Source organism: Parasteatoda tepidariorum, chromosome 4 (genome assembly GCF_982258835.1).
Source record: "Parasteatoda tepidariorum strain Cologne lab strain chromosome 4, Ptep-v5.0, whole genome shotgun sequence".
NCBI lineage: Eukaryota > Metazoa > Arthropoda > Arachnida > Araneae > Theridiidae > Parasteatoda > Parasteatoda tepidariorum.
Genome location: NC_141758.1, coordinates 12425729 through 12437897, shown reverse-complemented (window position 1 = coordinate 12437897; position 12169 = coordinate 12425729). Strand labels below are relative to the sequence as shown.

At 30.7% G+C, this 12169-nt stretch overlaps 1 protein-coding gene across 1 annotated transcript in view; it reads right to left on the bottom strand.

Annotated features, from left to right (window-relative positions):
• The window catches only part of LOC107456974 (adhesion G protein-coupled receptor D1), a 139737-nt gene that overhangs the window by 29264 nt on the left and 98304 nt on the right, over window positions 1–12169 (bottom strand). Inside the window, exons 12-18 of the mRNA XM_071181981.2 lie at window positions 11122–11194; window positions 9462–9585; window positions 9326–9376; window positions 8393–8442; window positions 6369–6495; window positions 3545–3654; window positions 125–227 (exon numbers count right to left, since the gene is read on the bottom strand). Of these exons, the coding sequence (XP_071038082.2) occupies window positions 125–227; window positions 3545–3654; window positions 6369–6495; window positions 8393–8442; window positions 9326–9376; window positions 9462–9585; window positions 11122–11194 (638 nt within the window). The remainder of the gene's footprint in view (window positions 1–124; window positions 228–3544; window positions 3655–6368; window positions 6496–8392; window positions 8443–9325; window positions 9377–9461; window positions 9586–11121; window positions 11195–12169) is intronic.

The following is a 12169-nucleotide window of genomic DNA, read 5'->3' as shown; positions in this document are numbered from 1 at the left end:
AAAGATCCTTTCGGGTATTCTTAGACAGAAACATTTTTATTAAAAAGGTAAGGAAACGAGTTTTCGAAAGAGTTTCTGCTACCAGTATTTTAGTTTTTGAGGACGCTTAGGGAATGATACTTACCCAATCATGCCGTTTGAAATCGACAGAGAAAAAGGATAGCATTGTACCCACAGCAGCAATAGCTAAGTTAAGACGTATTATGTGGAACTGATCATGCAATGATCTGAAATTATGAGAGCAATGCATTAAAATAATATAGGTAAAAACAAAAAGAGATATGTTACAAGTACTTAAAGTGTTTAATTATTGATAACAAATATTACACAAATTTGTCTCATATATATATATCGATTCCCTCAAAATTACGTCCAAATGAATTTTTCTAAAAAAATCAGTATTTTTTTAAAAATTGATTACAGTAATTTTCGGTTGATGCGCCACATAACCAATTAGAATTGGGTCCAAATAATAGTAGTTCCGTAAAATACAGATTAAACCCCGTTAAATAATTCTATGGGGAAAAAATTAATTATAAAAAATTGTTAAGATCTGCATTTGGCGACGACTTTCCGAAATTGGCAAATACTTTTGATGTTTGGCTTATAATTTGAAATTCTTAGCAAGGGCCCTGTATTATATATATATATATATATATATATATATATAATATCTTAAGATATGTTCTTATTTTATTTTCCTAATTTTAAATTCTTTCTTTTTGTTAAAATATTCAAATTATACTATTATTTAATTTCTTTCTCTAATAAAAATTTTTTACTTTTTTTTAATAGAAATCTATAAAATTGTTAAAAACACTTTTAAAAGGTATTAAATTGATTTTGATCAATAGCGGAACTATTTGGATGTGTAAAATGTCACTTTTGTCAATCTTATAATAAAATGTTTAAAAACATAATCAATGCAAACATAAAGCATGATAAATATTTCGTACTACATACTTTTGTTGCTAAACGTTATGATTATTAGAAAAGTATGCTATATTTTCTCTTAGCTTTTTTATAATTGCACTATTCATCAGAAAAAAACGCTGTCCCTCAGTTTACTTGTCACTACTATCCCTTAATACAAATATTTTTAAATTGATGACTAGAAGTCTACAAACTGAATAATCAGTGAATAAATAGTTTGCAATACTAATTAATATACCTTACACGCAGATGATCAAAAATTACTCTTTGGTTTGTAAGCCAATCAATTGCAGTGAGAAGACGGAAAGTACACGAGTATTGGCTTTGAGCAATAGAGAAAAAACTTGTTCAAATCAGAGAAATATACTTTTTTTTTGCAAGTAAAGGTTGACAAACGAAACAGTTAGTTATTGGTAAATCAACATTGATGCTATTGCTGTGTAAATTAAATATAAAAAAACGTGCTGTTTGCTTGGGAGGGGGGCTACAATTGAAATTGTCCTGTCTAAATCAAGATAGTGATCGTTATGGTGAACAGATGTCGATGTAACTTGGTTCATACGATTCCTAGACCGAGTTAATTTTTTTCTTCTTCTTATGAACAAATAGTTAACATTTCGACCGATAGATGAAACTTTTAGCTTTTTACAAAGAAGAAAGATCATCCGTGTAACAGAGGGGGATATAAATAGCCAGTAGTCATTACCGATAAACAATTTTGCACCCATAATTTAACAGAAAAGAAGAATTGAAAAATAATGATTACTAAGTGAGAAGTTAATAAAAAAAATCAAAATAAAAAAAATATTTTTAAAACCCACGTTTTTGTAGTGGAGAATAATAATTAAGAAACAAAATTTTGAAAAACGAAACACTTGAGGCACATGAAATACATAATAGTTACAGTATGTGTGCTCATAAGAATATGTGCATGTATATCTGTAATTGTATCTGAATGTGGATGCGTATGTGGAATATGTTTGTGTATATGGTGTGTATGTGTATGTGTATGTAGAATATGTTTGTGTATGTGGGTGTGTATGTGTATATGGGTGTGTATGTGGATGTGTATGTGGTTGTGCATGTGTAGGAGTAAGAAAATGTGTATATGTACTGTTATGTATTGCATGCGCCCCACGTTTTTTGTCTTTCAAATTTTTGTTTTTTAATTATTATTCTCCACTACAAAAACGTAGGTATTAAAAATTTGATTTTTATTTTGAATTTTTTTTGTACTCATTTCCAAAATCTCAATTTTTTACTCACTGTACACAAAACTTTTCAATTGACATGTGACATTAATTTGAAATAATCGAATCGACAGCAAAAGACAATCTCGAAAATATTAATTTTTCGTTAATTTTAATTTTATTTTATTTTGTATGTCTTTTTTCTCTTCATTTTCATACGTTGTCATCCAATTCTGAACTATGTGCCAAAGTTGAAGTCTGTAGCTAGTCGGGAAGTTAATTTAAAATCCATAACAAAATTCCACCCGAACAGACATGCACGAAGGCAAGTTGATATAAACGTGGTAAAAAGTGGAAGTATGACAATGGAAGTTGTGTTTTTTTTAAAAAATTAATTGAAAGTAAGCGTAACGCATTGCACATCATTCAACCATGAAAAAGCACCTATTCCAGTTTTTCAGAGCTTTATCTTCTGGCATCCATAGTAAGAATGCTAAGTCTTTTTTCTCCCGATTAGACGACGTGGACAGCGCCTGAGATGTTACCACTTTCTCTAAACTTCCACACTACAACCAAAAAGGGGGCTTTCAGTCACGACAAATTTAATGTACTTAATGCTTATACAGGCTCGTTGATAAATCGGCTTCCGTGATCGAACTCACGACCCCTTGCTCTCCTCTAGTGCAGTGAGTAACACCTTTACCGACTAGAAAAGGTCTCGGTAACTACTTCATGACTGACCACGAGTAAGCGAAGGTATCGGTCACATAATACAGTAGAATAAAATGTGACTCATCTGAGCATAACATGTCTTGTTGCTAGAATAATTTGACTATCGTCCTCTGAAAACTGAAGTAACTCGAAGCAAATTTTCTAAATGTACATTCGAAAATTCACCTCTTTACCTTTCCAACTATTTAAAAAGTAATCGCTGTTTGAGAATCTCTGTGAAGAGTTTCTCTTCTTCGCATATATGATTGAAAAGTTAAAACTGTGAGTTTTTATATGTTCGTTTAACAGTTTTACTGTCATTTTTCATTTTAGTTTGCGGAGGACGCTGGCTCTCTTAGCTGCACTAGTTTGGAAGATCATTCGAGATAAAATTGACCTCACTATAAATATTTAAATCTGGCGAGAATGGAATGTGAATTGAACATATGTTCTAATAAATTGTGTTTTCTGTTCTTTTTTAGCGCTTTTCTCTCGCCAGGTGCAAGAGATTTCACTTTTTAAAATTTCAAATTCCTTTGTCTCATGGTTCATATAAGATACAAACCAAATTTCCTCTAAACCGAATTTCCTCTGTTTGGGTAAAACAACACGGATTCTATGTTGATCTTAATGGGGTATTTTTAATTATAATCACCCTGCACGGCATGTAATAGTTTGAAAAAGAACTTTAACACTATAGAGTGACTTACGATCTGGTAGCAATGGCACAGATATAGCAGATCAGGACGATTATAGAAAGACTATATCCTAATCCTCGAACAGCAAATAACCACATTTCATCTTCCGGTTCTACGTATTTCTAAAACAGAAAAAAAAATAATGGAGCACGTTTTTGAAAACAAGAAACAACACTATTTTTTTTAAACATGAATTTTTTTTTCACTAAGCGAGACTTATTTAAGATTGCCGCCCACCAGAAAAAATAACTAATAAAAAAAACCTTTTCCGTTTGGTCAGAACAAGTACATTCTTTAGGTACAAAATCACTTTGAGCATGTCAGTCTTTTCTTAAAAGGCTCCTTAGTTGGTGCATTAAGAGTTGGTGCATTAAGAGTTGGTGCATAAAGAAAATCGAATTTTATCCTTTTATTCTTTTCTATCACATTTTATATTTTGTGGATTTGAATATAATATGTAGCAGCAAATGTCGGCTATAGTCTTCCGAGGTTTAGCCAGATGAAAACAAATGACGGCCGTCTCGAACAAAAATTTCCTTTATTCTATCTGTTACTTACCCCTTCCTTTCAAAAACTAAATACTATTCTGTAACCCCTTGGGGACGGGTGATTCATAAAAGAATTCGTACAGAATCTGACTCAAGATGTAAATAAATAAAAAACGGTAGCTTAAATGTAGGAGTTGCTAATGGGTGACAGACTTACTTTGCTTTTACTTTAATTATTGTTAGTTTAATCATACATATAATCAATGTTAATTTAAAGTATAATTAAATACTTTTATTTTGAACTAAAGTAATGATGAATTAAATAAATCAAACAAGTATAACCCCTCTCATAAATAAGCTACTAAAGAACTAATTTGGTTACCAGTTTTATCTTTTTACCCTGATTGATACGGTTTTATGTTGGCACATATTTGTGACTTTCGGTGCGAAAGGGTTAATATAAAATTCGTCGGATATATTGACTTTACTCCAGTCAGAAGGCAGACTATAAGCATAAAATTGATACCTGCCAACTTTTAATACTTTCGAGGAAGATTTTCCCCAGTGGTAGTAAAATGGTATTTAAATTACAATTTTAGGCAGTAACATGCGCTTTATTTTTAGCGGGTCTATGTGGATTACCGCATGGTAGAAATCACATAAATCTCTGTGCGCTGCCGCGAAGCGTCATTAACCGATTCATCTGTAGTAATAAATCGATGATGAGGAGTAGTGAGGAGAAATGCATACCTGCCAACTCTTCCGGAAGATTTTATTTTCATTTTTAAAGTGGTTACAATATTCAGGTTAATTCCAATTAACTTTTTGAATTATAATGATAATTATAAATGAGTATGACCACCACTACATATAAATAATTACAATAAATATATGAAAGCATAATAATCCTTGCTCAAGCGAATTTCAACGGGATCAAAATATCAATATATTTTTGAGTCAGATTGTTTTTCGTTTATTGTTTTACAACCACTCTGAAAGTCCATTCTCGGAAAGAGTGAAGGTTGGCAGGTATGGGAATGGAGATGGGAGGATTTCAACATGTCTATTGCAGAGATGCCAACTGCTCCGGACAAGCCAAAAAAGTTAAAGAAACGGTAAATAACTACAGAGTAAATTTTGCAAACATTTCACTTTTTTTACTTGCTTTTCAAACGGTATTGCATGACATGGTAAATCAAGTGGTGAATCATATAAGCCTACGAATTATTTAGAAATAGTGGTGGATAAAAATCTACTAAATTGAATTTATTAATCCAAGAATCACAAATGATAAACTACCACTTTAAAATATATATTTGCTGTCCGGAGCAAGTTGGCATCTCAGCTATTGCATATTATTAAGTATGATTAATTTTTAAAAAAAAAATAGTGGTGGTCTATTAGATTATAAATTAAGTTTATAAATGCAAAGAATATATAGAAAGCTTTCATTTTACTACCACTTTAAATACAGAAATAAAATTTTACGCCAAATGAGTTGGCAGGTATGCCTGCACGAGCATCAACTCAGTCACCCAAGGGCTCTATCCCCTACATGGGTGAAAGCCCTTATATAGCAAAACGGAAAAGAGAAAAACCTGATACGTAAAACATTTCATTCCAGCATTTTTTTCGAAAAAAATGAAATATCTGTAACTATCAAGATTTCTTTTATAATTCTGGCATATATATAAAACTGCTTCTTTTCCAAGATAAAGTAGATATTGTTGAAAAATTTTAAAAAAGAATAAGTAAACTCCTCCCCAAAACTAGCTATAACTGAAATGGTTTTACTACCAGCCTTTCCTCTTTTCCGTCTCGCTTTCACCCCTGATCCTCTACGAACATGTGGAGTCATCCTCGGTTCAAGTTTGGAAATATTGTGTTTTAAAAATTAGTTAGCTCTACATTCCGTAAAAATGATCAATTGCGGAATTAAGATCACGAAGTTATCAGTGATCGGTAGACATTGCGCATTGTTATTTAGACTTGTGCGTTTCTTAATGAATAATAACAGACACGTCATTTGTACAATGTGTACTAATGCTTTCATTTCGTTAATTATTCGGTAATACATCGAAAATAAGATGTAACTTTTCAGACAACATTTCAATCGTTTTTTTAGTTTGTTTGTTTGAAAAGAGAAAAAAAAAAAATTCCGTAATGTAAAAATTACGATTTAAGCTGTCGAAAGATCATGAAAAAAATTGTGACAAAATGTGATAATTTTCACTTCCAAACCCTCGATTTCATATATCAGATACAAATGATCGAGAGAGAAAAATACATATTTTAGTAAGATCGTCAAATTAAAAGAGTGAGGAAAGTGCATTTATAAAATGACTTACTTTAGGTACAGGTGGAAGAGCTAAGATGGCAAACATTCCTAGACTGTCACAGGAACAGGTTGTGTATAGACTAGTAGAATTTACTTTTACGCATCCATCCGGAGTCCATCCTCCCATCTTCACACGACTGTCAAAAAGACAAAGAATTTTATTTTTTGTTGTATTTTTTAAATGAAGTTATCTTTCAGTATATGTTTCTTATGTGGCACTATAAACTCGGGTATTTCTCTAGCAATTGGGAACACTAAAGTTATTATTCATTTCGTAAAGTTAAGTAATAATTTATGTTGTGTTAAAAAATTAGTTTAACGTTAAGTATTAATTTAGATTCATTTTGTTACGCCATATTAGGTAATAATTTAAGTAGTGTTGCACAGGTTAAGTATTTGAGAATAATTTTGTATTTTAATCGAAACAAAAACTTAGTTACAAAGTAATTATATAGATTAACTATTGATAATTTCAAAAACTGCTGTAGAAATTTTAAGCATAAACGTGACACATACTGTTATATCCTATTATTGGTGAAGGAGAGAAATAACTTAGTAAGTTTCTAAAGTAAGTTTTGAGCTATAACATAGATATATTATACGATATTATATATTTGTACATACATATATTATACGATACTTAAGGCTATAGCTCTAGAGGACGTAATGCAGAATTCCATACCATTTAATTTCTGAGGAAACATGCATTTTTCGAGCAATAACAAAGATATAGTTCGTTCACCAGTTGGCATTTGACTCCACCTCCTCGGACGCAGAGTTCATTTCAGAGCGGGAGTAAGAAGAGAAACATCTCCGCTCTTGAAATTGAGACAACCCTTAATGCGCGAAACACAAACAGTGACTTCTTTTTCAATCACTTACTTCGCTTTATCATTTGCTATTATACCTTTCGTTTTTCTAGATAATTAAATAGATTTTAAATTTAAAAACTGCTGTTTTCCGAGCAAAATGTTTCAAAAAAGACAAACTATTCACTCCAAAGAGAGAAATATCATTAAAAAAAAATGGCGCGAAATATCATCAAATTTATGAAATACTTAAGAAAATGTTTAGATACTATATTGATATATTAAGTTCACAGCTTGTGTGAAATAATTTTGAAAAGTGACCGAATTGATTGCCAAAGAAGTTAGCACTTTATTAATCATTTAACATTTTTCTTGTTGACGAAAAAACTTTTTTAAAAGCTGTGCTGTTATCCAGTGAAAATTTCAGTGACTCGATCTATGTTCTAGACACATCTATAAGAGAACAGCCTAATGTGAAAAAGCCACCTTTGACAAAATGTCTCGATCGTCATTATATAGTATTTGAGAGCTACAGTGGCTCAGGAGGTAAACCGTTCGCCTCCGAATGAGGTGACCGAGGTTCGAATCACAGAGGTAGCCAGTTGATAGAAATTCTGCTCTCGGATCACAATGATCTTAACGCTGACGTGAAATATACTTAGTGGTCATGGGTTAGAATCCTCCCGCTATCGGGCTAACCGTAGGAGGTTTTTGCAGTTTTCCTTTCCATGTAACGCAAATAAGGGTTAGTTCCATCTAAAAGTTCTCCAAGAAGGCAAAATGTCTTTCAATACTTGATCTATGACTTCCCTTCTCTTCTGGATTGGGTTCAAAATTACAAGGCTGAAAATTACAGAGATGAACATTGGTAGTTATAAATCCGAAAGTGGATCGGCTATTCAATGGCAGTTAATAAATAATAGTTTAAATATCGACTGTTATTTCAATCTAAAGTGCTCCATGAAGGCTAGTTTGTCTTAACGTTTGATTCAAGAGTTCTCCTGTCTTCTGGGTGAGGTTCAAAATTACAAGGGTACGGAGGTGAACATTGATAGCCGTGAATTCAGAATTTGCTCAAAGCAGGGGATGAAATAAAACAAATTATATTATTGTATATCAAGTTCATCAGTTGCTTATACACGAATGTGCTAAGGCATTTTTTTTTCACATTAAATGCGTTATTCACTTACATTACACATGCTTAACCGAAACACATAATGCTTACTCTGGTATCTCTAAAGTATCTGACCATCTTACACATTCTCTTGATTCAACCTACAAAAATAAATTAAAAACATACATTGAATAACTGTAGAAAAATAAGGAATGATAACATTTATTTTTAATATCGTTGACTTTCCGTTGTGGAGAAAAATATTTTACGTAGTATTATCAAAATATTTGTTACTCGAGATAATCTTCATAAGATAGGTGAAAAGTGAAATATTCCACTTTTTTTCAAAATAAGAAGAAATTATATAGATAAGTTCTAAAATTAATCTGAAAATAAAAGTGTGTATTTACTTTTTTGCGTTTAAAAAAATATTTTATATTTTTTCCCATCAATTATTCCGTTGTTTTATTTAATTTTTTGCCTTCATACATATACTTTTTGGTGGTCATGCATGCCGCACGAATGTGTGATAGAAAGCTGATAAAAAATTTATTCTCGAAAAATATTTTTTTTTTGCAGAATGTAACTCATGATACTAGAAATTTGTTACATACACGTGGATGCTTAAGTTCATTAGTTAATTATTTTCTTTTGTTTGCCCTTCGTTAAGAAAATCCTTTTCTCATTAAGACATTTCTTTAATGTACCTTTTATGTTTCAAAATAAGTTCATTTAATATTGTAAACAAATACACAAATTCATATTTAAAAACAGCTATCTAAACGCTCAAGAATTAAGTTTTCTAAGCAATATTTGAAAAAAGTTTTTTTTTCTGAGTTTTATTTAAAAAATATATAAATACCAAAATAAAAACTTTTTTCTTTGTTAATTACATTTGTAATAATAAAATATATATTAGAGTTTCGTGCTGAATAGCCTTAAATATTTATTTCGTTTCGAAACAGGGCAATTTTGAAGATTGATCGAAAAAGATTGAAGGGATTAACTGAAAAGATTGAAAAAAAGATTTAAAAGATTGCTTACTTTTGGATCTTCAAGTTGTTCTGCCGAAGCGCCTCGAAGTAACTTACTTTTCTAAAAATAGATATCAATTATAAGATAATTGTATCAGTTTTTATGACAATGATTCTATAAAATAATATTTTTTTCTATCTCTTACTTCCCACTGATGTTCGAAAAATATGATTACTGGGTCTGATGTTAAAACATCCCTGTCATAAGAAGGTTTGACATCGAAGCTTAGCACTCTGCTATCGAGGAAGACGCCCGTTGTGTTACTTCCCCTTTCAAAATATCAACAATAAACTATTACATTATGTTACTTTTTCTGGAATATCAACAATAAATTATATTGTAATGTTTGCCTATTCTGTTACACTGTCAGAAATATTAACAACAAACTGTTACGTTCTGCTACTTTCTCTGAAATATGAGTAAAAAAATTAGTTTGTAATGTTACCCATTCTGTTACACTATCTGAAATATCAACAATAAACTGTTACATTCTGTTACTTTCTCTGAAATATGAACAAAAAAATTATTTTGTAATATGTTGCCCATTCTGTTATACTATCTGAAATATAAACAATAAATTGTTACGTTATGTTACTTTCTCTAAAACACCAACAATAAACTATTCTGTAAAGTTGCCCATCCAATTATACTATCTGAAATATCAACAATAAAATTATTTTGTAATTTTGCCCATTCTGTTATAATTTCTGAAATATAAACAATAAGTTATTAAGTAAGGCTGGCAACTGTCAACACTTTTTTAGAATAATGTCTAATAGTGAAAAGAGAGCTATGTTCATGTTTTAATGTATGAAAATTTGATTATAATTTTTAATTTAAAATTATTTTCACACATGTAAATGATTGAAAAGTTGGTATACAACTCCATTTTGATACAAAATAAAAGTTATACCATAAAGGATTTTATATGAATAAATTATATGAATGTATAATAAATTATATGAATACAGTGGAGCATCATTTATACGACGATCACTTATACGACGTTTACATTTATACGACGTTTTAGTGTGGTCCCAAATCATTCCTATTCATTTTAATGTAAAAATATATCGTTTATACGACGCACAGAATCGGTTATACGTCGGTTTTTAGATTTTGTTCACGTTTATTTAATTTTTTATTTTTTCTTGTGTATTTTAAAAAATGGCGGAATTTGCCAACATGAGTGATACAGAAAAGGGTGCCAACAAGAATGCTTGGATGACAACCGTAATTTTTACTAGATGACTGAAAAAACTTGACAATGTTATGAAGAGGGAAAAAATAAAAATTTTGCTATTCATCGACCAATGTCCAGCGCACCCATCGATACTAATTATTTTGGAAAATGTAGAAGCTCTCTTTTTTCCTGCAAATTGCACTAGTGCGCTTCAGCCATTAGATTTGGCCGTGATTAGAATCTAAAATTTCATCATAGAAAGCAGTAAGTTCAACTCGCTATTCAAAGCATTGCATTGTAGAGACTAATAGCAAGAAAATATAATTAAAAGTAACATACATTCAAATTGCTCACTGCAATTTTTCTTCTTTGGTTATTTGTTTGTTTTGCTTTGTCTAATTTAGAAATTTATGCAAATCAACACGCTAAACATTAAAATTAACTGAAAACAGAGTTAGTTTCAGTTTTAGAAGTAAAAATCGATTATACGACGTTATCGTTTATACGACGTTTTTCGGTGGTCCCTTCGGCGTCGTATAAACGATGCTCCACCGTATATGAATAAAGGATGCAACTTTCATACCCGTTATAGGTTATCTGACATAAAACAAATGAAACTTACGTTATAGAATTATGAAGAGGCGCCATCTTGTGGTAAGTGTTATAATACATGGATTGAACGCTTATAGCTTCCGCTGAAAAGAATGAATAAAAATAAATTTAAATGAATAAAAATGAAAATTATATATTAACGATTGACTTACACATTTTTCGTTCATACAGCCTAGGAATAAGCAATCAAATTTACGAAGTAATGTTTAAATTATCATAATACTCATGAAAAATATTAATTGAACCGGTTTACAATTACAAAGAACCCTAAAAACTAAGAACACATATACAATTATTGTAATTTTATGCAAGAATATTTTGTCAATATATCAACCGAAACGAAATAAACCTTAACTTAAAAGATAATCATCTGTACTTGAAAATAAACTTTTGCAATATAGATTGTGCGTCTCAATGAGAAGAAACAAATGAGAAACCATTTTAATTGTTAACGAGACTAATAGAATTTCATTAGGGTAATGATCTTCCCTCTATTATATTAAGTGCTTTACATTTCAAAATACATGTTAAGATTAACATCGGCCAACATCTAATTTCTCTCTTTATTTTTGACATCAACTCAAACGTGAGCTTATAAAATGAAGATCTCGAGAGAGAAAATTAATTTTTTGTTACAACGAATAGTCCATAATTTAAGCAAAACAAAAAGCAATTAATTTTTTCGGGACTGCGGAGTCATAAATGTATTCGTACGGAATCAGAATCAGGATAACATAAAATAAAAAGCTGTTGCTTAAGCTTGGGTATAGCTAATTTGACAGACTTGTTTTTGCTTTCACTTTAAAGCTAACATCGTTGCGTGTTAAAAGTGTAACTATACAATTTTTAATTCGAACTAAGTGTTGGTGAATTAAATAAAGCGAACTTTCATTACCCCACCCACAAATAAACTGCTATAAAAATAGTTCTGCTACCAGTTTTATCTTTTTTTACCCTGATTAGCTCCACCCAGAGAATGCATATATGAAACGCCCGTCTCGGAGAGGTTAAAATTCCTCTCAAACAATCTGCAATTTTGAATAATAAATTGCCTAACA